We start from the raw sequence: 27,972 nt of genomic DNA on the forward strand, positions 1-27,972 counted from the left end.
TACCTCTAGCTATCATCTTCCTCTGGATCTTCAGCTCTGCATTTCTAACTGCTAATTGTCTAATCGTCTAATTTACTAGTGCTTCTATGAGATTATGAAGATAGGGCACTGGATCCATGCCCTAGCACAGTCCCCCTGAATTTTCTTTCCTTTCGTAGAACCCAGGATAGAACTACTTCCAGACATGATCTCGCCCTAGCATGAACAAAACCTTTCTTTAACTCTCTTCAGATTCTTTGAGGCAGAATGAAACTTTTACCAAAACTTCACTAAATACTTCACCACAGACATTGAAGGATAGGAACACAGAGAATAAGAAGAGGATTTTCCAACAAATGCTGGAAAGAATGAGGAGATAAGGGAACCCTCTTGCACTGTTGTTGGGAATATAAATTGATAAAACCACTATGGAGAAGGGTATGGAGAGTCCTTAAAAAAAAAAAAAAAAAACTAGGAAAAAAACTACGATGTGACTCAGCAATCCCACTACTGCATATACCCTGAGAAAACCGTAATTCAAAAAGATACACGTATCCCAATGTTCACTGCAGCACATTTTTTTTTTTTTACAATAGACAGGATATGGAAGCAACCTAGATGTCTGTCAACAATTGAATGGATAAAGAAGTTGTCCTATGTATATACAATGGAATATTAACTCAGTCACAAAAAGAAACAATTTTGAGTCCATTGAGCTGAGGTGCATGAACCTAGAGCCTGTTATACAGAGTGAAGTAAGTCAGAGAGATAAAAGCAAATACCATATATTAATGCATACATATGGAATCTGGAAAAAGGGTACTAACGAACCTCTCTGCAGAGCAGGAATAGACACAGATGAGAACAGGCTTGTGGGCACAGCGGGGGAAGGAGAGGGTGGGATGAACCAAGAGAGCAGAATTGACGTACATACACTCCCATGTGTGAAATAGAGAGCCAGTGGGAAGCTGCTGTATAACACAGGGAGCTCGATCTGATGCTTTGTGACAACCTGGGGGAGGGGGATGGGGAGAGGAATTGAGAGGGAGGTTCAAGACAGAGGGGATATATGTATACTTATGGCTGATTCACATTATTGTATGGCAGAAACCAACATTACATTATCCTCCAATTAAAGCAATTATCCTCCAATTAAAACTAAGTTAAAAATATGACAAAGAGGGTTTTCTGATCCCTAACACAGGTCACAGGGGCTAAAGTCCCTGCTCCAAGGAAAGAAGACTTGATACCAAGGGACAGGCACCCTGCCCCATCTGTGGTTAGGACAGGGGGTTCTGAGGCAGACCTTGGCTGGATTCACACAGTGCCACTGCTAGCTGAGTGACCTCCAGCAAGTTCCTTATCTTCTGAGTCTACTTACGTGTAGACTGGAGCCACATCATAGAATTCTTTTAAGATTGATTAAAATAGTAAATTAAGTATTTGACTCACGTTAAATACTTTATGTTAAATCCCATGAGCACTGTAACCATGTGAAATCCAATACAAGCCTCAGATGTCTATATGTACCTTGGCTCTAACCATCTTTGACTCATACCTTTTCTTATATTCATTGATCGTATCTAGTTTCCTATTATCACCCTCTCTTAGTTTACTACTTTTCCTACCAGGTTTAAATCTGGTGGAAATTCATTATCATCACTTGTATGGCATAAATGTTCACTTTGTTCCTTGTTTTCACAGAATTCACAGTTCAGTAAGGAAATCATGTATTACATAGATAACTGTAAATGTTGAAATGCTCAAGGACTTGGTTTTGAGTTTTTTCACTGACTCAGCCAGTGATCATGTCTTTAAATACCAGTTATATGCCAATATCTTCTTTGAAATGCTAGACTTGTATATCCACTGGCTCACTTGATGTCTCCACTCAGATGTCTAAGATATTTCAAAATTAACATGTCCAGAACCAAAGTTCTTATATTTCTCAAGAAGCCTGCTCTATTACAACCTCTGTTTCAGCCAGTGGTATATGTAGCCTTCTAGTTGCTCATGTCAGTGGGTCTGCAGTCATTCCACCTCCCCTCTTTCTCTCCACATCCAATCTCTTAAAAATATATTCAGAACCCAGCCAGTGTTGTTTTTTTTCTCATGTGCATTAGTTTTTTCTACGTTACCATTACCTTTGAACTTAATAATTGCAATAATTTCTTAATTATTATCTCCGCTTCCAGCGTTGACCCCCTACAGTCAAAACTTTCAAGACAGCAGCAAGAACGATCTTATTAAAACATTAGTCAAAGCATGTCACTACTCTGAAATTGCTTCCAACCTCATTCAGAGCAAAAGCCAACGTGCCCGCAATAGCTTATGAGGCTTGCAAATTCTCCTTTCCACTCTCCCTTCACTTACCTCTCTACTTTCTGATCTTATTTTATACTATCTTTCTTCTCACTCTGCTTCAGCTACCTTGGCCTTCATATTGTCATCAAAGCTAGCCATAGTCTTTCACATAGAATGTTCATTTCTCATGCTAGCTTATTCTCATTTCCTTAAAATCTTTAATCAGGAGTGACTGTTTTCAGGAGGTTTACCTCAACCAGTCCATCAAATAATTTCATCACTCCAACACTTTTTATTCCATTTATCTGTTCTACTTTTTCTTTAGCATATATCAATATTTAATAGATGATATGTATTGCTATTTATCATTCTTATTATCTCCTCCCCACACGGAAATACAAGCTCCATGAGGTAGGAATTATTGTCTATTTAGTTATCATATTCTCATTGCTGAGAAATACAGTGGATGCATAGTAAGACTCAAAAGTGTTGAATAAATGAATAAATGGAGGAAGATTTTTATTTTTATTTTTTCACTACATTGCGTACTTAACACATATACCCATTTTATCCAGAGTCATCACAACTTGAACATATCTAAAAATTTAAAGACATTGTTACCCCTTTCACTTTTTATATGGATATAGAAATCCCCAAGGCAGAGATTAAACCTAGAATACACTGAAGTAGAAAATATCAATAATACTTCCTTTAAAAAAAAATCCTTTGCTTTAGAGGAGCTTACAAAGAAAATTTAGAACCCTCACATGGACTCTGTTTACCGTGAGGAATAATCAACAAATTATGTTAAATCTTTGAGAAATCATTTAGTTAAAATTTCATAAGAGACTATAAAGAATACTTAAAATTATAATGAGATAAGGGGAGAAATAGAAAGTATACTGAAAGAAGAAATCAAGCTAAAGCAAATGCTTTCTTTGTCTTAGAAGTTATCTCTGAGTTCCCTGGGCTCAAATCTTTAACTCCTTTTGACTTCAATTTCTCAGCCTTTAAAGCATCTGTCACATTTTTTACATATTCTGTCTCCTCAGTTATTCCTTTTCCATTCAAGCCTTTAGCAAATTGTTTTAGAGCACTTATTATGTTCCAGGCACTTTGTTAGACATGGGGATACAATGGTGAAACACAAGCATGGCCCCTACTTTTTCAAGAATGTTCCACAAGGAAAGAAAAGGAAAAAAAAAAAAAAAATATATATATATATATATATCTCATCATCAATGTGACAAATGTAGTGAAAGGTTGTGTATTGTGTTTGGAGAAGGAAATGGCTACCCACTCCAATATTCTTGCCTGGAAATGCCATGGACAGAAGATCCTGGTGGGCTACAGTCCGTGGGGTCACAAAGAATTGGACATGACTGAGCGACTAAATCGGAGAAGGCAATGGCACCCCACTCCAGTACTCTTGCCTGGAAAATCCCATGGATGGAGGAGCCTGGTAGGCTGCAGTCCATGGGGTCGCTAAGAGTTGGACATGACTGAGCGACTTCACTTTGACTTTTCACTTTCATGCATTGGAGAAGGAAATGGCAACCCACTCCAGTGTTCTTGCCTGGAGAATCCCAAGGGCGAGGGAGCCTGGTGGGCTGCCGTCTGTGGGGTTGCACAGAGTCGGACACAACTGAAGTGACTTAGCAGCAGCAGCAGCAGCAGAGCGACTAAATAGCATGTATTGTGTTATGAGAGTGAATTAGGGATTCAAGTCTTTTCTTAGGTGTTAAATAAGAATTTTTCTTATATCACTTCTTGCCTTTTTCCTACCATCATCCCCCTAAGACCGTCATTACCTCTGTTGCCTAAGCTTTTCTCCTGACTCTCCAACTCTGACCCTTTTATCACAATTAAGGGTTTATTGGCATTGTCTAATTACAGTATGGCTATAGCCTTTTCTTCTTCATTGAAAACACATCTCATGTTTTCCAAACTTTTTACTCTTACTCCTGCTGTTTCAAGTAATAAATGTACTTTGGTTTTGATCTGTTTTCTAAGTGTCAACTCAAATTTTTCTTTCATTGAATGTCTGTCTCCTCCATTCCAGCACACGGGCTAATAAATGTTATCTGAACTCATAGCAATTCCCTCTTCTTTATTTATTTCTATTTTATCACAAGCTACTGTATCATATTTTTTGTACTGTTACACTCTTTCTTATGACTAGAAAAGTTTTGAGAATCAAGAATTAAGGGAAGGGAAGGGCTAACTATGATTAAGTTACTTGATTTCTTTAAAATGTCATTTTCTAATATGTAAAAGGAAGATAATATTATCTGACTCAGAGATTTCTTATGATGATCAGATGAGGTGAGAATATTTCCCCAAGTGTGGTTTACTTAAGATGTCCCATGGCAAACATTTTTAAAATATTTTCATTTAAATTAGACAAGAAAAATTAGATATAGTATATAAACCATCAGTTATCTTTTTAACTAGACTTTATAAATTACTTCTGGTTTTTATTTTACTTTTTTTTTTTAATTTTATTTTATTTTTAAACTTCACATAATTGTATTAGTTTTGCCAAATATCAAAATGAATCCACCACAGGTATACATGGGTTATTTTACTTTTTAATCTTATTAATAATCATGTATTATTTATGTTACTGATTACTTATAGAGAATGAGTCTTACTTTTGTTCATTCTGGTGATGTTTATTTAAAATAAATTTATTTAAATAAAAGATGATCAAATAACTTTAAAATAAGTTTAGTAAACAGTAGAAGTAGTATGTGAATATGTAAAAATGGATAGGTTAAATAAATACTGAGTTCAGGCATGTTAGGTACTTTTGTGGACAAAATAGTTTATATACTTTTAAGATGAAATATTTTATAATTTCATGTAAAGATGCTTAAGTAAATCAGCTGACATAGAGGAGGCACCTAGCGAGCTCGTCTCCTTTATATTCTTTAAGCTGGAGAGAGGTTACAATTAATATCAGGAATATTTTCAGTAACAATATCTGCATTTGACATTTACACTGAGGATTTCAGCAGCTGCTGTGTCTGTTTTATGTAGGAGGCAAGATGGAAAAGGAATAGATCGTGTGTTTTCATTCCTGGGTCTCCTTTTTAAGGAAGTGAAAGGAGTTATTTGTTTATGAATATGGTTTTCTATATTGAATTTTGTAAAAGATCGCCTGTGTCTATCTGTGGAAGGGGTGGAATTACAAAGTGAAAAAAAGGACAGTTGGTAGGCCACAAATCAACAATTCTCATTGATTTCTCTTTTGAAATGTTATTTTTCAAAGTACTTTGAACCCTTCTAACAGTGACTTTGATTTATCTCTTAATGTATGAAAATGAATGTGAGGTAAAAATACAAATAAAAGGTAATAATAAATGCTTAATGTGTGTCTCTATAGTGCCTTCCTTTCTTCTCCCAGGAGTATGAAGCAATTCAATTTAAGTGATATGCTCATTCATTTGTTCATTCATTCAGCAAGTAACTATTAAATTATTCAAATATGTTTATTGAGTGCCCGCCATGTGCAAAGGGCTATGTAGATCTCTGAGGATACAAAAATAAATAAGGGATTTCCTTGAATTATTCAGTCATTTAGGGGGAAATATTTAAGTTCAACGTAATCACAAATGAGTGTCATATGAGCCAAACCTGAGATGTGTACAGTACAACAGGAAATGTTAGTTTTGGTGCATTAGTACGAATTGGCTCTGCCTTGAGAGATCAGGAAAAGTTTCACAGAAAATTGCTGAGCCAAGGCTCAAAAAATGTGTAAAGATTTGTCATACGTAGAATGACCAAAATGAGCAGGAAATGAGGTGGAGAGTTAGGACTGCAGGCAGAGGAAACAGCATGTACAAAGATACAGTTACACAGAATGTGTCTGGGAAACGGAAAATACTTTGGTGAAGACCCAAAAGACGATACGGCAAGAGGATAACCTCATCAAAAATAGCCATTGAACTTAAAAGAGCATTCTCATCTTGGAGCTCTGTGATGACCTAGAGGGGCAGGGATGGGAGGGAGCCCCGAAAAGGAGGGGATATATGTATACATATAGCTGATTCACTTGTACGGCAGAAACTAATACAGCATTATAAAGCAATTATACTCCAATAAATAATAATAATATAAAAAGAAAGAAAGATATTTCTTTATGTCTAAAAGAAAAAAAAAGGCCATTTTCTTACAGATCAATTTTTGGGTCTTATTATCATGGACTAAAACAACATGACCAACTCGATGGACATGAGTTTGGGTAAACTCTGGGAGTTAGTTGGTGATGGACAGGGAGGCCTGGCGTGCTGCGATTCATGCAAAGAGTCTGACATGACTGAGTGACTGAACTGAACTGAACAGATTATTTGAGTGTAAGGTGACTTTGGAAATTATTTACATAGTACTATATCTAGAGGTAAAACAAATTGGTAAAAATGAAAATAAAACTAAAAGCACTGACTCTCAAGTTAGCACCCCACTTCCACAGGTGAGAAAAATCCTGCTGTTGAGATAGCTAGAATATTGGACTATATAACCAAATCATAGTTGATAAGAAAGTTCCCAAAGTGCTCTGATTAGATGGGTGGTGTTTAAAATGTCTCTGTTTATGGTAAACTTTGGCAAGGCATATACATTTCAAGGAACTGAATTGAATTATCCATTATGAAATTACTCTACCCATGTTTTAGTTATGTAGCTTTATCAAGAAAGCTGTCTTTGGTCTTGTTTTTTAATTGATTTTTGTATTCATAAGTCATAATTCTTGAATGTTCTATGTGGTACCCATTCTTTCTTGGCTGCTTTCTTGATGTTCTTTTACTTTGCTCCTCACTTATATCCATTCAGTGTAATATTCCTTTTATAGTTATTGACATATTGATCTATATCTCCAGTTGTAGCAAAATTTAATTGTAAGCATGTGGGCAAATCACAACATGTGGATTTAGAACTACTATATAAATCCAGGATCCATGGGAGTTTTTATTTTTATGAAAAACATGTAAAATGAAAGGAGGTTCTGAGAAGACTCTCAAAAAAACTATTTAGAAAGCTTAAGAAAATATTCATTTGGCTTAGAAAAGAGACACTTGTGAAATGGAAAGTCTTTAAGTTTATGAAAGATTTTTACAAGGGCTTGAAAACTGACATGTTTCCTGCACTAATGGAATAAAAAAATGAGGAAAGAACTTAAGGTAGACTTCTTAACATTGAGGATGGTTGAATGCAGTCATAAAAAGAGTTAAAAAAAAAAAGACAAAACATTTTCTGCTTCATAATACTAAGCACATGTTCTCTGTCTAGACTATTATGGTTTCTTTTCTTTTTTTTTGGAGGTGGGGCGGGGGGCTCCCTGAAGATTAGAGGGAATAAAGACAACATTTTATTCATAATAAAGAATAAAAACATTTTTATTGCACCCATACTGTGTGCCAAGTAGTGCTCTAAACAGTTTACTTGTATTATCTCATTTGAGCCTTTTTATCAACACAATGGCATAGTTTCCATTATTACCCCAATTTTATAGAATCAACATTACTTGTCAAGGTGACAAATGTGATGGTGGTTGTCTATCTCACGACTGACTTTAGCTAATTAATTATCATATGAGAATGACTTTTAAATAGCATTTTAATTAGGTGACTTCCTGGAAATCTCTTGCATGAAACATTTTATAATAAATCTTATACATACTGCTGTCAGACATGCTTATTAAACACTAAAACCTCATATGTAGGCCTGTTAAGTTCTCCATGTTTTATTTGGGGGTAGTGGGGGAGTGTTAAGTAAGAGCCAAGCCAGTTTGATTCTGTATAAAATGATGGCCAGAGCAGTGATTTCTTGAGCTGACTGTGATATCCCAAGGGGTATATGGAACTCAGTGGGTCCTCTTGGGGTAAGAGTGTGGGGATTAGATGCCCAGGCAGGGCAAGAGAGATGACCTTAGGATCATCAAAGGAAGAAAAATGAAACTGAGAGCCCTATGTAAAATTGAAAACTTAAAAGAGTTCTCATTTTATGAGAGGACTTCTAAAAACTTCATACATTAGCCAAGGGAAGCAATAATGAAGAGTGTTTCTATTATGAATAGAAAAGGTGTGTGTTTTTTTTGGGGGGGGGGGGTTGGCTGGTGGTGGTCAATTTAACCCTTTTATGTAGACAGAAAAACACTAAGCCAAATATATTAAACATGAAACTGCTCCTAAGCTAGTGAAATCTCTGAGCACCTAGCAGAAGAATGTGCAAAATTATTCTGTAGCAACAATTACACAATCAAAGGGCCCTGGGGCTCCCACAGGAAGTACAAGCTTGCTAAAGAAGATCTTAGAATAAAACTGTACAGTGACATGCAGAAACTAGAGACTTGGAGGATTTGAAAAAGAAATATTTAGAATGCCTAGAAATGTAAATATACATGTAATAATTCATTAAAAATAAACACTTTGTAGATAGGTAAAACAATAGATTCAAACTTTAGATAAAAATAATGAGATCTGAAACTATAACCCTGAAAGTGGTACAAAGAAGGAAGGAAAAGAGTAATAGGAAATATATGAAGCAGTAGAATGGGTTATATGAAAAGGTTCAGGAAAAATATAATGGGATTTTAGGAGGAGAGAACAGAGAGAATGAAGGGGAAGACATATTGAAGAAATAATGACTGATTTTTCTTATAATTAATTGGATTCAAGAAACATAATGAATTCCAGGCAGAATTTTAGAAAAATATTGTATTGAAGCTACAGCTCAAAAAGAGGAAAAGTCTTCAAACAAATCATAGAAAAGAGATATATTCTTAAAATAGAGCAATTGGATTGACAGCAGACATCTTATCATAAAAAATAGACACCAGAAGAAGGTATGTGATAATATCTTCAAAATGCTGAGGGAAAATCATTGTCAATCTAGAAATCTTTATTTACCTATGCTATCCTTCAGAGTCTAAGGTGAATGTAGACAGTTCAGGAAAAATATGAAAATATTGAACATGTTTAACCATCACAGATTTTTGCAGAAATAGCTGTTAAAATATGTACAACAGTAAAAAGAAAACTCAGAGCTAGGATGCTAGCAATCATGATGAGAATATAGATTAATAAATGTGGGAGTTATTTTGACTATTAATTATAAACTAATAAATACTGGTGATAATAATGACATGCTTGGTCAGAAATAGTACTACTGCAACAAAATAAAATTAAAATACTATCAAATAATAACATGGAATATTGGGTGTAATATTAAAGTCACCAATTGTACAACTTTACAAAACTTAATTTGAAAAGTTAGATCAAATGAAAAGGATGATTAGCACTTTCACTTTCAACATTTATTATAAAGCACAGTAATCAAGATAATGTGGTATTAGCACGGGTAAATTAAAATAGATCAAAAAAGAACCCAGAAATAATTAAATGCACACTCATGTGATCTAGACATATAACTTAGGAGTTTTACAAGTCAGTGAGGAAAAGGAATAACATTTTCATATATGAGCATAAATATGTACATACATGATGGTGGTTTAGTTGCTTAGTCGTGTCTGACTGTTGCAACCCAACGGACTGTAGTCCACCAGGCTCCTCTGTCCATGGGATTTCCCAGGCAAGAATACTGGAGTGGGTTTCCATTTCCTTCTCCAGGGGATCTTCCCAACCCAGGGGTCAAACCCTGATCTCCAGCATTGCAATCAGTCTCTTGCATTGCAGGCGAATTCTTTACCGACCGAGCCACAAGGGAAGCCCTTGTACATACGTAAATTCATACATACATACATCTAGACAACTGGCCGTACATATGGGGGCAGGACAGACAGATTTCCATCCTACACCATAATTTCCTTTAAAAAGTTGAAGACTTAAAAGAAAATATAAAATGATAAACTTATAAACTTGTATAGGGAAAAAATTTAGATACCAAATATACACACATAAAGGTAAACATTGACAAATTTAGTACATAAAAATATGCATGATGAAACAAATGGGATTAAAAGACAAGTCAGAGTTTGGGAGCAGATATTTTCAGTACATGTAACAAACAAAGAATTGGTGTCCAGAATACATAAAATACTTTTAGAAATCAGTAAGGTATAACCTAATTTTATTTATTTATTTTTTTTTACATTTTATTTATTTTTTATTTATTTTTTTTAATTTTATTTTATTTTTCTAATTTTATTTTATTTTTAAACTTTACGTAATTGTATTAGTTTTGCCAAATATCAAAATGAATCCGCCATGAGAAAAGACTATGAATAGAAGGAAGTTCAAATAGACAATAAATATATGAAAAAAAATGCTAGACCTCACCAGTAATTAAGAAAATGCACATCAAAACTACAGGGAGGGCTTCCCTGGTGGTTCAGTGGTTAAGAATCTGCTTGGCAATGCAGGAGACATAGGTTCAATCACTGGTCCTGGAAGATCCCACATGCTGTGGAGCAGCTAAGCCCATGTACCATGACTGTTGAAACATAACTGCTGATCCCGTACACCCTAGAGCCCGTGCTCCACAAGAAGAGAATCCACTTCAATGAGAAGCTGGTGCATTGCAGCTAAGAGTAACCCTTGCTACCTGAAGCTGGAGAAATTAAAAGTAAATAAATAAATAAAATTATTTTTAAAAAAACTACAAGGAGCAACATTGTACATGGTTTAACAAATTAATAGCGGATTATAATGTGTCATTTAGAATACAGAACTCATATAAACTACTAATAATGTCAGTTTGGAAGAAATTTGTAATAAAAGTTCAAATTGTACACATCCTATTATCCATCAATTGTATTTTTAATTTATTTTTAATTGGAGGTAACTGTTTTATAAGATTGTGTTGGCTTCTGCCATATATCCACAGGAATCAGCCATTGGTATACATCCGTCCTCTTCCTCTTGATCTTCCCTTCTATCTCCTACCCCATCTCACCCCTCTAGGCTGTCACAGAGCACCGTGGGGAGGTCCCTGTGTCCTACAGCAAATTCCCACTGGCTATCTATTTTACATATGGTAATATATGTGTCACCATGCCATTCTTTCAATTTGCCCCATCCTCTCCTAAGCTCACTGTGCCCACGTCTGTTCTCTGTGTCTGCATCTCCATTGCTGCCCTGCAACTAGGTTCATCAATGCCAACTTTCTAGATTCCATGCTGCCGCTGCTAAGTCGCTTCAGTCATGTCCGACTCTGTGCGACCCCATAGACAGCAGCCGGCCAGGCTCCCCCATCCCTGGGATTCTACAGGCAAGAACACTGGAGTGGGTTGCCATTTCCTTCTCTAATGCATCAAAGTGAAAATGAAGTCGCTCAGTCATGTCCGACTCGTAGCAACCCCATGGACTGCAGCCCACCAGGCTCCTCCGTCCATAGGATTTTCCAGGCAAGAGTACTGGAGTGGGGTGCCATTGCCTTCTCCTCTAGATTCCATACATGTGCGTTAATATAAAATATTTGTTTTTCTCTTTCTGACTTACTTCACTCTGTAAAACAGGCTCCAGGTTCATCCACCTCATCAGAATGGACTCAAATGCATTCTTTTTCATGGCTGAGTAACATTTCATTTTATATATGTACCACAACTTCTTTGTCCGTTCATCTGTCAATAGACATCTAAGTTGCTTCCGTGTCCTAGCTGTTGTAAATAGTGCTACAATGAATACGCATCTCTTTCAGTTATGGTTTTCTCAGGGTATACATCAGTGATGGGATGGTTGAGTCATATGATAGTTCTGTTCCTACTATCAATTACATTTTGAAGTATCTACTCTTTTAAAATTGCGTGTGTTTAAATAAAATAGAAGAATGTTTCTTGAGCATTATTTTGAGATGATTTTGAGGTAGAGTGGATTGAGGTGGGAGATTTTGATTATATTATGAAGATTTTATTTGTTTAAAATGAATGAATCAAATATGGCAGTATGTTGCCACTGCTGCTGCTGCTAAGTCACTTCAGTCGTGTCCGACTCTGTGTGACCCCATAGACGGCAGCCCACCAGGCTCCCCCGTCCCTGGGATTCTCCAGGCAAGAACACTGGAGTGGGTTGCCATTTCCTTCTCCAGTGCATGAAAGTGAAAAGTGAAAGGGAAGTCGCTCAGTCATGTCCGACTCTTCTTGACCCCATGGACTGAAGCCCACCAGGCTCCTCCATCCATGGGATTTTCCAGGCAAGAGGACTGGAGTGGGGTGCCATTGCCTTCTCCAATGGCAGTATGTTAACATTTATTAAATATAGGTGGTATGCACATGTGTGTCATATTACCTTCTTATGTCTCTGGGTGCCTAAATATATAATGATTAAACATTTAAAGGAAAGGAAGGTGAGATATTCAAACACTAAAGAATGATTTGGATGATTTTGAGAACATAAGAAAAGAAGTAGACTTAGCCTATATAATTAGAGACAACGGGCTTATTCTTTGTAGTGGCTCAAATAGTTTTTCACACATATCCATGAGTGGTTGGTTCTTTGAGATAGAAATACAACTAATTGCAACTGGGCCAGTGGTTGTTATGTTTGTATACAAACTAGAGTGCCCATTTCCCCTGCTATCCATACAGATAAAACATGCTGAAAGAGTGAGCTATTCCTTTGCTTTTTATGTACATTGACACTAATTATTGCACTTTTCTAGCTGACATTCATTACTGGGCTTATATAGAAACCAAAAAGCAGTAATTTTCTTTCTGAACTCCCACGTTATTTTTCACACATCTGTTGTTATGCCATTCTGCATTGAAATTTATTGTTTTATACATCTACGTCCCCAACTCTATATGACTCCTTGAGAGGAGGGCTTTTATCTTATTCAGTTCCATTTTGTGAATAACTATTGCTTACCTTTTTAATCATATAAGTAATAACATGGATATATTCTCATGGTAGAAGATACAAATGTTACACAAATATACAGACCAAACTAACTGTTTTTAATCCTCCCTATTCACTACCATCTATAGAAGTAACTAACATCAGCATTTTGACATCCCTGCAAATTAAAGTTAAATATTACGTTTATCTTCTTTTAGTCATAAATTCTATGTAACATGTTCTTGACACCTGCTGTTTGATAATAGACTAATAAAGGATATTAAGGGCTATCAAAAATGTATATCATATATACAAACCAAACAAATATTTAAATGTTTATTGGTTTAGTACATTAACTTTTTATGTTTCAAACATGTATTTTCTTTAGTATATACCATACACCTAACCTATATAGCTTTTCAAGCTACCAGATATTAGTTCCTAGGGCTTAATACTTACTGTTTTTATAATTATCTATGATATATTTAGATGGCTTTTAAAAGAAAATTACGTGTGTACTAGGCAGAACATGTTGTTGTATAATCTTAATGGCTTGATTTAAATATTGCATTTACCTTGAGAATTCAAAGGAGACTCACACAGTGTGTGTGTGTGTTGAGGCATGAACCAAAAGCTGCTTAAAAGGATTAATGTTGCATCTCAAACTCAGCTGCACTGGTAGGTTTCTGTCATATGAGAGGTATTAAAAATGAAATTATAAAGGAAAAGGTCTGATGATATACAGATGGAAAGCATCTGAAAAACTTGTTTTCCATACACAGAAGAGCTGCAAGTTATTTGTCTCAATCAGCAGAACAATGGTTAGAGACGATTAAGATTTATTTAGGCAGCTGCCACCTTCTTTCTAGCAGGCACACCTGTTCAGTGAGAGCCCAGTGAAGATGACTGTATAACTATGGCAATGGCTTCATTCCATCGACCTGACACCCATCTTTAAAAAACCATCTTTTACAACTGAAAATTGTAGATATGCCTCTAATGCCTCTTCTAGACTTTTCAAGTTTGTGGATTCTCTCACTTTGCCATAGACATATTCAAAAAATATATTGTGAATACTTATATTGTTAAGCATTTGTCTAACGTGACTGTGACCCCTGAGTACAAATGACCTATTTCACACTGCCTTCTATCTCTGAATGCCTATTTAAGGAACAATAGTTATTATTGTTGGAGAAGGCAATGGCACCCCACTCCAGTACTCTTGCCTGGAAAATCCCATGGACGTAGGAGCCTGGTAGGCTGTAGTTCATGGGGTCTCTAAGAGTCGGACACGACTGAGCGACTTCACTTCACTTTTCACTTTCCTGCGTTGGAGAAGGAAATGGCAGCCCACTCCAGTGTTCTTGCCTGGGAAATCCCAAGGACAGAAGAGCCTGGCACAGGGTCACAAAAGTGTTGGACACAACTTAACGCCTAAACAAGAACTTAAAAGCAAAACTAACCAACAAAATAATCAAGCATTAAAGATCTCTCCAAGCCCCAATTTTAGTGACTTAGAAAATCTTAACTTATGAAGAAAATACAAAAATTATTTTATGATTGGCAGTCCCATCAGAGTAAATTAACATTCTTTGATTTCCCCTATGATATCAGTGATTTGAAAGCTCAATATTTTTTTCTCACCTCTTTATTGTCAAATTCCATCTTAAAATGTTAAAAACAGAAGTTTCTACTCATTAATTTAGGGACAATTGCCTCCCTCCTCTTTTTATGGACTGTATTCTGTTAACTGAATAGTCTTTTAACTACACAGCTTAGACAGACTTGAATGCAGGAATAATGAATACCTCTAACATCACAGCGATATTGGGGTAAATTGTGGTCCTGTTGAGTAACTCTTTGAAAGCTAAGCAGGAGTTATCATGTATTTATTTGTTGGATTTCTGTGGCACTTTTTTTTCCCCAAAGAGTACAAGGTGTGATGTGGTGAATTTTGCTCAGGGGTTGTCTAAGAGTGTCAGAAGGAAATGAAAGGAAAGTAGAGTTCGTAGAAAGAACACGGAGGAGAAGTAACAGCTAATGGCAAAACGGAACCCCAGGTGGCGGTTAGGCATGGTGAAGAGGGTGGAAGAATCCAGGCTGAGTCATTTTACCAGAGCCTATGCCTCTGGTGAGCACGAGACATTTCTTTTTTGTTGCAGGCAGGGGGACCCCTTCCAGGACCCAGAAGGGGCTCTTGTCTAACACTTGGACACACATCCTGACAAAGCAAGAGACTTTATTGGGAAGGGGCGCCTGCACAGAGAGGAGGAGGGTCAGGGAACCCAGGAGAACTGCTGTGCCATGTGGCTTGCAGTCTTGGGTTTTATGGTGATGCGGTTAATTTCCAGGTTGTCTCTGGTCAATCATTCTGACTCAGGGTCCTTCTGGATGGTGCACACATTGCTCAACCAAGATGGACACCAGCAAGAAGGATTCTGGGAGGTGGTAGCCAGCAAGAAGGATTCTGGGAGCTGGTAGCCAGCAAGAAGGATTCTGGGAAATGGGAGGACACATGCAGTCTCCTTTTGACCTTTCCCTAACTTTTCTGGGTTAGTAGCATCTTATTCAGAGAAGGTGATGGCACCCCACTCCAGTACTCTTGCCTGGCAAATCCCATGGATGGAGGAGCCTGGTAGGCTGCAGTCCATGGGGTTGCTAAGAGTTGGACACGACTGAGTGACTTCATTTTCACTTTTCACTTTCATGCACTGGAGAAGGAAATGGCAACCCACTCCAGTGTTCTTGCCTGGAGAATCCCAGGGACAGCAGAGCCTGGTGGGCTGCTGTCCATGGGGTCACACAGAGTCAGACATGACTGAAGTGACTTAGCAGCAGCAGCAGCATCTTATTAGTTCCATGTACCTTACCAAGACCTCTTGTAAAATCGCTCATGCCAACGGCCACTATGGTGCCTGGCCCGGGTGGGCGGTTTCAGTCAGTGTTCCCCATACTCATGTGAAGACCCTCAGACTTGGAATCAGAATTACAGATGCACAGGACAGGAAGGGGGCCTGAAAAATGTTCTGCCCAATTCTCTTCATTTACAGATGAGGCAAATCCAAGCACAGAAGAAACAAGGAACAATTTAGAAAAAAAGCCAGGGTTAGAACCCAGATTATTTGTTTATTCAACAAACACACGTTGAATGTATTGTGTTCAACATTCTTCTAAGCACCAGGTTTCCTGTCGTGAGTTAACATGGATGTGAGTCCTGATCCTACGCTGCCTTGTTCTATTTCCAATTGCTTAGAAGGATGTTCAGTGTACTTTATAAAACAGTTGAATGGAGACCCAGTCCTCTGGGGGTAAAGCTCAAGTGATTTATCGTGAGAGAAGGGAGTTCTTTTCCATTTATTTGTGTTTCAACATTGTCCTTGGTCAACAGGTGCTCCTAGGGCATGTCTATTAGATCAGCTGGAAAACATTTATTGGATTGAGTCTCATTTGCATATCAGTGGAAGGAAGGTTTTCCTTGCTGAGATGAACAGTTTTTATATATTTTTGTCCTCTAGTACGATGGACAAAGTCAGCCATTCTCTCTCATCAGAAGACACACTTGTCTCTTAAAATTGACTTTACCTTTAAAATGCCTCATAATAGTCTAAACCCTATGTAAGATAATTTAACCCTAGTAAGATAATTGAAACGGAGAAGGCAATGGCACTCCACTCCAGTACTCTTGCCTGGAAAATCCCATGGAGGGAGGAGCCTGGTGGGCTGCAGTCCATGGGGTCGCTAAGAGTCGGACACGACTGAGCAACTTCACTTTCACTTTTCACTTTCACACATTGGAGAAGGAAATGGCAACCCACTCCAGTGTTCTTGCCTGGAGAATCCCAGGGATGGGGGAGCCTGATGGGCTGCCTTCTATGGGGTCACACAGAGTCGGACAGGACTGAATCGACTTAGCAGCAGCAGCAGCAAGATAATTGAAAAGGCTTCCTTGGTGGTTCAGTGGTAAAGGATCCCCCTGCCAATGCAGGAGACGCAGGTTCGATCCCTGGGTTGGGAAGATATCCTGGAGAGGGATGTGGCAACCCACTCCAGTACTCTTGCCTGGGAAATCCCACAGACAGTGGAGCCTGGCAGGCTACTGTTCATGAAGTTGCAAAAGAGTTGGACACAACTAAGCAACCAAACAACAACCAAGATAATTGAAATTGGAAGCACATGGTGGTAGAATTAAACGTGAGAATTCCTCAGAGGAGCCTGGTTTAAGACTGGCCATAAATCTTCCTCTTCAAAAGTGGTATTAAATCCCCCATTTAACAATAGATATCACTGCAAGAAAACTCTGGGGTTTTAAAAGAAAAAAAGGAGTAAACTGTTCTGTTTTAGTGTAAAGGTAGATTTAAGCCCCTCCCCATTACTCAGTCTTCAGGCAGAAAACCTGGACTTGTAAAAGCAGCCCAGGTGGTTTCAGTGGTGGAACCAATGAGTTTAAAAGCTGAGGACCTTCACTCTGGCGTTCAGGGAATACACCCCATCCTGTTCACGTCGCCGTTTGTCCCGGGGCCAACCTCCAAAGAAATAAAATGTTTTTTTTTGTTTTTTTCTTGTAAGCTGTGGAGAAGACTGGTTGGGAGGCAGGGATAGGACTTTACGTGGCCCCAGTGGAGTTGAGGAGGGGGGCAGAGGAAGGTCGCTTTGTTTCCAGTCCTACTAACAGCCCCTTATTCTCGGGGCTGCGGGGCAGGCTCCGGGCTCCGGGGGACACCTGTTTGTGCCCACAGGGCCGCGTCCGTGGTGGTCTCTCCCCTCCCGCGTGCCCGGCAGCTGCAATTATTGGCTGCTTTACCTGCGGGGCTGGGTGTGGATGCGTCTTTGCGCGGCCACCGCCGCCAGCACGCACTGTCGAGGCAGAGGGAAGCCAGGCGAGGGGCCATGCCTGGAGCCCAGGGCGACCGGACTGCGGCTGCCCTTCCTCCTACCACGCGTGGAGTTTGGTGGTGAACAAGAGCCCAAGAACTGCAAGACGGATACTCAGCCGCCTGGATGCGCGTGTGCGCCGGCGGGGAAGGCAGCGCCCGCCCGCCCCCCTCGCGCGGACCTCCCGCAGGCGGGATGTGAAGGTACCTGCGGACTGGCCGGCCCCGGACTGCCTGCCCCCGGCCCCCTCCCTCCCTGCTCCCGCCCTCGGCCTCAGCTCGCCAGCATGAGAGGCACTGAGAAAGCAACAGCCTGCAAGTGACAGCTCCAGACCGATTCCCCCTGCTCCAGATCTCCGAGCCGAGCTGGGAAGTTGATTGTGCAGCCGCTTCACCGAGAATCCCTTCCGTTGGCAGCGCTATGTTCGCCTCTATCTGGTATGCCAAGAAGCTGGGTCGCAGGTTCGTGCACAACGCCAGGAAGGCGAAATCCGAAAAGGTAGGGAATGCTTGGGGATGAAGATTACCTTTTCGGCTTTGCCAACTGCCTGATCTGGACTGCTGGTCTTGAGTACAGACGCAGTTTTTTGTTTTTTCCACTCGGGATGCGAACCTGCCTCTCGCTGGCATGTAGACCATGCCTCTCACAGAAAGGGGGAACTCCTGGAGCCTGGCTGCCTAGGGGCGGAGAGTGGGCGTTGGTGGTGGTCAAGAAGAGTCATTAGCTATTCAAAATATTTGGTGAAACCGTCAATTGATGGTGTCTCAACAGAGACTTGGTATTCCTTTAAATGGCACAGGGTGAAAGCAATTAAGCAGCTGAAATCTTTGCTTCTTCAGGGAGCTCTCTAGTAAACTTGTTGCTACCAGTGGATTATTTTTATGACTATAATGGTTGGTTCTGCAAGGGGCATGATAAATCCCTGAGCCTCCCTCCAGTTCTTGCATCCTAGTGTATGTCATCGGAGCACATATTTGGGACTCTGCCTAACATTGACCAGACTCCACAGGGGTGCTTGCTATCTTTTCAAATCAACAAAGCCATCATTTCAAAAGTGTTTACAATGAGCAAGAATTCTATTTATAATCACATAGTCCTGTCCACTTAGAGAATGGCTTTGTATTTCTTTTATTCCGCATGACTGGTTGTTTCTAGAGAACCTCTATGTAGATCTATCTCATGAGTTATCTTTCTCTAAGAAATTAACATGGCCTGTAAGTCCTCAGATGCAAAACAAGCTCAAGTCTCTAATTTGACTCAGGCTTTCAGAGGCACTGGCCAAATGGTCAATGTTTAAGAAATCAGTATCCAATTTGGTGATGGGGAAACTTCCAAAGACAACATTTTGTGGAGCTGAGATTGTTCCATGTTACTTTGAGGATGTGATCTTTGGCCCAGCATCCTTTCTGACTTAGATCTACTCTTGAGATTGACCCAGAGGTGGTTTTCCTGGCCTGTGACACAGTCCTTTCTCTCAGCTGCAAAGATTCCTCCCCTGCAACTTGCTATCTGTTCCTTCAGAGTGGAAATGTTGATAATATGAACAAGAATTCAGTGATAAACCAAAATATGATTGTTTGTAGTGTGAGAAGAGGAAAAAAAAATCCTTCGAGTTCTGATTTTAGGGTTGTAGCCTTTCAGAATGTCCAGATCTGAGGATTGTATAATGTTGACAGACTTATTAAGGAGTACTTGTGCTGAAGTGTAGTAGAGGGAGACAAAGGTGAAGTAGAATTGATTCCTTTTTGCCCATGCATCACAGGTAAAATGATTACAAGCCTAATTATCGTGTACTAGCATCATATATATTGCATTTTGAGGGGTTTGCTTTGTTTTGTTTCTCTTTTAAGGAAAGAGACTTGAAAGTGACTCTTTTATTGGAGCAAGTGCTTTGAAAAAGTGCCTTCTTATGAAAATTATAGGTTGTATGGATGAAGGGTCTGTCAGAGACCACGAATGGCTCTGAAAGCCACTGGGAGATAATGCCTTATGCCGAATTGGTATGCACAGAAAAGTTGAATCTCCCAGTGACACTTACTTCAGGCTTGGACCTGAATGTGGAGAATGCCAGCTCAATGAAATTCAGTGTACAGAAATTAAAGGATGTTAATTCAAGGATCTAACACAGGCTTCTGCTTTTTGAGTGTAGGAAGAAGCTAGTAAGGGGCCTTCAGTATCTCCATTTCATTTCTGAGAACAAGCAAGAAGAAACCAGGTGTGGGGCTAAGGGGTTTTAATACTTTATCTTAGAGATAATATTTTGTCTTACTCAGAAAGTAGGAAAATCAGCATTAGAGAACTGAAGTTTTGCTCCCTGAGTGATAAAGACTAAAGGAAAAATTATTAACTCTAATGTCCTTCTGTTAGTCAGGGGAGCTAGAGGAGTTAATTCTGAACACTAAGTGATGATAACTAACATAAAAATAGCATCTCAATTTTTTTTCCATGGAATTTATATTCACAGAGTTCCTGGAATAAATTAAAAGGTGTGCTGCCTTGAACAATGAACAAGAAGGCCCTCACTTGGTGTTTAGTGAATGGGAATAGTTTATTCTGGGTACTTCATTTTATCATGTGGCTTATTTAAAACCAAGTATGTGAATTAAGGTTTTGTCTAATGATTACAGTAATATACTTCAGCTGAGAAAGCAGTTAACAAATGATACTGCAAGCTGGATGAATTCCTATAATGTATTACTGTAACAGCAGAGATCATATAGTTGCAAACAGGAAGGGGAATATAAGATGCTGCTGACTATATGTTGTCATGCTTTATTATAAAAAGAAGGAAGAAGTATAAAGCAAGAAGATCATTGAGTTTTTTTTAGAAAATGACCAGTATACTTAAATGAGAAAGAACTATTGATAGATTCAGAGCAGGTTTTAGCATTGGGGGTATAAATTATATCAGAGGCAGCCACTGTGATTTTGTTTCAGTACCTTCTATAAATTTGGGCTTCTTTTTGCAATAGGTAACACAGTTTATTTTCTCCTCTTCTAATGAAAAAAACCTACACCCATCATAGCCCATCAGGCCTACTTTAGCTTTCAGGTGTGGTTGGAAAGTATATTCCTCAAGGCTGGGGTTAATTGAAAAGCTAATTGGGAATGTGCAAGCCTAAATGCCATCCCTAAACAGGCAGTGTGCCTTATTCGTGGTTGCCTGGTCTACCGTTTTACCTCATCTAATGCCAGTAGAATTAAACAGCAGCATGGAATGTAGTAATAATGGTGATAGCAATCACAGCAGTAACAGTATTAACAAGAGTCCCTCTTTATACACACGTCATACAGCAGCTGCTTTAGGCCTTGGAGTTTCACTTAATTCTATAAGGTAGACATGATTTTTCTTGAGTCCTAGAGAGAAGAGTAGTTTGCCCAAGGTCATAGAGTTTGTGGGATGTATTAGTGCTAGGATTTGAAACTGAGTTTATCCAGGCTATTCTAAAAATGACTCTTTGAGTCCGTAGCCCTCTCTTCCATCCACCTATCATTCACCTGTCTTAATAAGTCATGAGGCTTACAGAATCAAAGTTACTGATCCTGTAACTCAACCCCCTTGTTTCAGACAAGATTGTGCCTAAGCTGTCTTCCATAGACAATTGTCTGCCCTGTTATTAAAGACTTTACGCTCTTTATCCTCTTTAGATAAGTTTCTCAAGCTATCATCTAGGCACCCATTAGTCCTTTTAACTACTAGTACTTGTTATATTATTGTAAGCTAAACAATGGCATTTGTATTCATTGTTTATCCTGTAAAAACCAAAGATATCTTTTGTCAGAAAAAACCACACTTAAATGCTAGGCAACTGTAGACACACTCTTTTTAGACTAAGTCAAAGATATTAACTAATTCACATTGTCATTGTTCTAAAAAAAAAAAAAAAGGCTCTTTGCTATTCTTTAAAAAGACAGTATGTGCATACCAACAAATTCTGTGAATGAAATGATTTTTAATGTGATATGAAATCAAGACTGTCTGGCTGCAATAGAATACCTTCATTCAAATCTTTTTTTTTTTTTTGACCCCATGTAATTCAGAAATTAGTGTCTTGTATGCCTGTTTGCCACATTTCAACTTACATTGCTTAATTTAGTCAGTCTCTAGTTGTATTACTTTAAAAAGGCAGCTTTAAGATAAATTGAACTGGAATTTCTGATGGCATAATTATATACAAGAGTATAAAACACTTGAAGTTGTGAACCTTCACTTCTGCATAGCTTTGCTTTTAATTTTTATATTTTTACTTTTAAGCATATGCCACGGAAAGTAAATGCATGATGCATTTAGAAAAGACTGGCATCAATATCCATCATCTAATAGACACAACTGTGGATGGGCTTGGCACTGAAGTATATCCTGTGAGTGGTATAACTGAGCATGAGCATTCTGACACTAGGCAATATTCACCTTGGAGAATTCTTTAAGAACCAGTTCACTGGTTCTAGCCTCCTCTCCATCTAATCCAAACACACCAATTCAACAGAAACCAAAATAAGGGGAAATGTAGTAATGCATTTGCTGTCAATATGGCTAACAAGAGAGCCTACTGTTCTGGGTGGTTGCTGGTGGGGCAATAAAGAACATTGGGTTTAAGGTGAGGAATTAGAGGGAATTATAGTCTCGTTCTTTGTTATTTAGCCTGAAACCAGCTCTTTTCCAAATAGAAGTAACACCTGTGCTTTGGCAGAACCCCAGTGTCTCAGGATACCCTCCAATTTGCTTGCCAAGTCTACCTGGCCTATCGTGATACAGCCTCTGCTTTTTTCCGCTGCTCTAAATCAGCATTCTGAACTATATTCAAATTCCTGAATGTCTCATGCTTTTTCTAGCTTCTCAGGTTTTGCTTATCCTCTTTGACTGACTAGTGACCCACTAGCCATCTCCTGCGGAGAAGGCGATGGCACCCCACTCCAGTACTCTTGCTTGGAAAATTCCATGGATGGAGGAGCCTGGTAGGTTGCAGTCCATGGGGTCGCTAAGAGTCGGACACGACTGAGCAACTTCACTTTCACTTTTCACTTTCATGCATTGGAGAAGGAAATGGCAACCCACTCCAGTGTTCTTGCCTGGAGAATCCCACGGATGGGGGAGCCTGGTGGGCTGCCATCTATGGGGTCGCACAGAGTCAGACACGACTGAAGTGACTTAGCAGCAGCAGCAGCCATCTCCTGACTCTAAACTTAGATGACTTCATCATCAGTGGGAAACTTTCCCTGGCCCCTGCAAGCCCAAGATGAATCTTGCATCGGTTCCTACAGCCGCTTGTATATTAGTTGTTATCATCCTTATTTCTCATTAGAAAGTGGATTCTATGAAATGAAAGACTGTGCAGTCTTTTGCACCATATCTCTGGGACCTAAAAGAATGCCTGGAATATCTCATATCCTATTTCATTGACTGTGGATTGTCCTCATTTGCAAGGTATATCATTTTTTTCATCTATTACAAAGAAAAAAAAAGATTGTCAATGCAACTATAACATATCAACCACAAGATTTCAATGCTTTCAGAGATGTTAAAATGTGGGAAAATAGTTTATTTTTAGAATCAATGAAGTATGACAACGCTGAAAGAATAATGAATGGGTTTATTTTGAGGATTAAATGAGTTAATATAAGTAAAATGTTTAAAGGTTATACTTGCTAACAAATCCCTTATTTCTTTGCAAATCATAATAATAATTTGCATAGGGAAATCTATTAGTTCTAAGATATACATTTTTTCCTGTGCTGACTGGAGTCAACGAGCATTATGTAGATGGTTCTGAATTTAGGAAAGTAAATAAATAGAAAATGAAAAATAAGGTTATAGAAGAAACTGATTAAAAGCCACAATCAAACTGGAGCCATTTAGGTTGCAAAACAAATCTTTAAGAAGCCCCCTGGCTTCTCACTATGTATTTATATGTCTAAACAACAACAATAGTTAACATCTGTTGAATTCTTTCTATGAACTGAGAACTGTGCTTATACAAGGATCTAGTGAGAACATCACTCTTATTAATTTTTAGAACAAAACCACATCACCAGTAGGTGGCTGGGATTAGACTGGGTGGCTAATCATAGAGCTCAGTCTCTTAATTAGTAAGCAGTACTCTGTATGGATACACAGGATACTGCATATTGTATGCTGTATATTATACTATATATATGTATATATTTGCAGTGACCTAGATATCAAGTTTATTTTTACCTATGAAAGATAAATATAAGAAGTGAATTTAAATGCAGAATCTGAAATTGAGCTTAGGCACAAGAAGAAATGTCCTGATGTTGAAGATTCTTCAGTTCTCCGTGAATGATAGAATCTTCCTGTGTCTATTTTTGCCTCCTGGCAGATTGAAGAGTAGCCTGACCTGGAGAGAGGGATGGACAGATTGTCCTCTCAGGTCTCTCTCTCAGAGCTTCTGAGAGCTCATCGGTCGTGAGCAGCAGCATGACTCAGCGCCAGTGTCCGTCTGGCTGTAGTGACAGAGAGGACAGGTGTTTGTCCATGCTAAATGCAGCCCTGCCGTTCTCCCCTGTCACCTGGCAGGGGAAGCAAGCAGCAAAATGGACAGTAGCAGCTGTTCCGAGGTCCCAGAATGGATGGCCACCTTGGAAAAGTCCAAGGCACAGCTGCAAGCAGGGTAGGGAGGGAGACGGAGGCAAAGGATCAGAGAAATGGTGAAGATGGAGGAGGGACAGAGTGGGCTGGAAAGACGACCACTGCAAATTGTTGTTGCCAGTGCCTCTTTATTGAGCAGTTCACTCAAACACTATGACATGCCCTCATCTCATTTAATCCTAAGACCTTGTAAGATAATCTTGTTATTAGCCCCCATCCTACAGAGGAAGAAACTGAGGTATAGCATGTGACAGAATTTGCCCAAGGTCATAAGTAGTGGTACCAGTGAATTCAGCCAGGTCAGAGCCTGTCACCCTAACCACTCAAGACTCTGTGCTTTTTAAATTGATCTTGGATTGAGTGAGACAGTGACGTGGAGAAAGACTAGACCAACACAACAGCCATCTTCTCATCAACCTGTGCTTGATCTCTTTTGAGTAACTATGTGGCTAGCTAGAAGACCGATTTCTTCTCAAGGGTTCTCCAGGAGCCATCCAGAGAGTGCCTTCAGTCCAGGTTACATGATTTTAGTTGTGGATTGTTTTTGTTTGCTCTGATTTGTATACCCTCAATGTACCTTTTGAATGGTCTTCCTCTACCTGGTATCATTCAGTGGTGTTTATTATACTGGGTGATGAAGATGTAAGGGAAGCTTTCCCATCTAGCAGTGATGATCATTGTAGAGATAAATTTAATAATCAGATAACGTACACATTTTATTATTTGTGTATGTATATTTATGTGGTTAATGGAATAACCATGCCTTGTAGTATTAACTAATTTTAACTAATCGTTTTCCCAAATAAATTATTAAATCATTAAATTCTGCCCCGCCCCCCGCAGGGTACCTGGGACATAGTAAGCTCTAAAGAAACCCTGGCTGAATGTCTGAGCTGCACAGGAACAAGACCTAGTTAGGGGTCAGTAGGCCTGTATGTTAACTGGCCCTGTCCCAACCATCTGTGCCACCTTGGCTAAAGTCTCTTAATCTCTCTGGGCCTGAGTTCTTCATCTGCAACCAAATTCCTTCCAATTCTCAGGTTCTTTGAATTCTAATCCTGATTTGCTCTAAGAGTCTGCCGAGTCTTTAAAGGAAAGGATTTGATCTCGTTCGTCTTTGTACTCTCAGCACCTAGCACAATGGCCAGCACGAAGCAAAACTAATAAAATTCATGTCAAATCAATGTATACAAAAGGCCAACAGTGTCTTTAACCATTAGATAGAAGAATATAATGGAGAATCTACCGAATTTCAAGGTGGAAGCAAAGTAAGAGATACACGGGGACTTCTCTTTACTGCCTTTTAAAGAAAAGGGAATAGGAGACACTTTACAGCCCTGGGGCTGAAGGCTCCTGCCCCTTGCTTTCTCTCTCCTTGCCACAAACACAGAAGTGAAACAAACAGTAGCCAGCAGAATTCGAGTTCTCTTTAACCACCACCAAGGAGATGTCAAACTGTAACGTTTTCCAGCTGCTTTGTCCCACATGCCAAAAGATTACAGGTTTATGTCTGAGCATGGAATGTTTATTACTTGTACTTTCTTAATCTGTAAATTCTAGTTATGTAGAGTATCCTTGCCCTGTTTGTTGTGGACTGAATTGTGTCTCCCTCATCCTTGTTTTTGGAGAAGGCAATGGCACCCCACTCCAGTACTTTTGCCTGGCAAATCCCGTGGACAGAGGAGCCTGGTAGCCTGCAGTCCATGGGGTCGCTAAGAGTCAGGCACAACTGAGCGACTTCACTTTCACTTTTCACTTTCCTGCATTGGAGAAGGAAATGGCAACCCACTCCAGTGTTCTTGCCTGGAGAATCCCAGGGACAGGGGAGCCTGGTGGGCTGCTGTCTGTGGGGTTGCACAGAGTCGGACATGATTGAAGCGATTTAGCAGTAGCAGCATCCTTGTTTTGGAGAAGGAAATGGCAGTCCACTCCAGGACTATTGCCTGGAAAATCCCATGGACAGAGGAGCCTGGTAGGCTACAGTCCATGGGGTCGCCAAGAGTGGGACATGACTGAGCGACTTCACTTTCTCTTTCATCCTTGTTTTAAAGCCCTAACCCCCAGTGTGATCTAGGAGAATGGAGATAAGGCTTTTAGGAGATAATTAAGGTTAATTGAGATTATAATAGTGAGGTCTTAATCTAATAGGATTAGTGGCTTTACAAGAGGAAAGAGATCTATGTGTCTCTCTCTCTACCATGTGAGGATATAACAAAAAAGGAGCCATCTGCAAGTCCAGGAAGAGCTCTCTTACTAGAAATCAAACCCTGCCAAAACCTTGATCTTGGACTTCTTGTCCTCCAGAAGTGTGAGGAAGTGTGTTCTGTTGTTTCAACCACCCAGTCTGTGGCATTTTGTGATGGCAGCCTGAGCAAACTAATAAACCCTGATGTTATGATGGCCTTACAAGGTGATGTTCATTTTGTAGTGCCCAGGGCCAAAGTGTAATTGTAAGGGAGAAATATGTTACCAGTTTAGTACTTTATTTAATCCAAAGAATTTAATTCTAATAAATACAAAGCTTCTGCAGTGCCAATATCTGCTAGGAAGGGTTATTAAAATTAAAAATATAGTAAGGAAAAGGGTATGATGTAGAAGCTAAAGGGAAGAAATGAGCTGCTTTTAGGGGATCACTGTGCTTGTTTTCATGTTCTGTGGTCTAACCAAGAAAGCAACATATTTTATCAAATTTGCTAACTATTCAGCCAGCAAATTTAAAATATGAATATAAAATAGAACTCATCAAATACTATTCTTCCTTTGACCACCTCCTTGTTGCTCTAGGTTACTCTAATTTATAAAGAGGATTGTTTTGCATCAGCTCTACAGTTCTCTACAGGAGAACGTTTCTCTATGGGAGAACGTTTTTACTTTGAGGAGAGCTTCTGACCTTTCCTCGAAGATTATAGCAAAGTATGATGAAATGAGCACTGTCCAAGTTAGGAAGTCAGTGTCCACGTGTTCATGGCCCTAGTGGTATCAAACTGTCGTTTCACATGGAAAGTTTTGGTGACTCACTAGCATGGGGAGGGTGGAAGCTGATGTACTGTGGGAGAGGAAAAGGTATTGGAGGTGGGAGAACTGGAGGGGGTGATACTTGGGAGGGCATAAGAGAATAAGAAAAATATTTTTTTGTTTTCTCTGAACACCATTCTGACTTAAGACTAATTTCATTGTTTTCAAAGCTCGTTGGATAAAGTCTTTGTCATCTTTACTGACCTCTTTCCTTCATACATTTTGTGAATCCTCTTGTTGGAACATCTAAGAAGAAGAGGATGCAGTGGAAGACCACAGGGTCAAGTTTGAATTTGACTCAACACCTTACTGGTTGGGTGACCTTAAGCAAATAAATGCATCTTTTTAATTACGAGTGTTCTCACATGTTAAAAATAGTGATAAGCATCCTTGCATGGT

At 39.1% G+C, this 27,972-nt stretch overlaps 1 protein-coding gene and 1 long non-coding RNA gene across 8 annotated transcripts in view; both read left to right on the forward strand.

Annotated features, from left to right (window-relative positions):
* DLG2 (discs large MAGUK scaffold protein 2) overlaps nt 1-27,972 on the forward strand; it is a 2,332,068-nt gene that overhangs the window by 1,220,440 nt on the left and 1,083,656 nt on the right. The window contains exon 1 of one of the 7 annotated variants that reach the window (XM_070783344.1): nt 17,918-18,446. The exons of 5 other annotated variants lie outside the window; for them this stretch is intronic. In XM_070783344.1, coding sequence (XP_070639445.1) covers nt 18,369-18,446 — 78 coding nt within the window. In that variant the 5' untranslated portion in view covers nt 17,918-18,368. Of the gene's footprint in view, nt 1-17,917; nt 18,447-27,972 lie in introns of those variants that run through there. One more of the 7 variants, XM_070783347.1, reaches the window with a different exon arrangement.
* LOC139180780 (uncharacterized) lies at nt 18,453-27,925 on the forward strand. The gene is made up of 2 exons (XR_011565030.1): nt 18,453-23,373; nt 27,744-27,925. It is a non-coding gene; the product is annotated as an uncharacterized lncRNA (long non-coding RNA).

The sequence above is a fragment of the Bos indicus genome, chromosome 29, assembly GCF_029378745.1.
Source record: "Bos indicus isolate NIAB-ARS_2022 breed Sahiwal x Tharparkar chromosome 29, NIAB-ARS_B.indTharparkar_mat_pri_1.0, whole genome shotgun sequence".
Lineage (NCBI taxonomy): Eukaryota > Metazoa > Chordata > Mammalia > Artiodactyla > Bovidae > Bos > Bos indicus.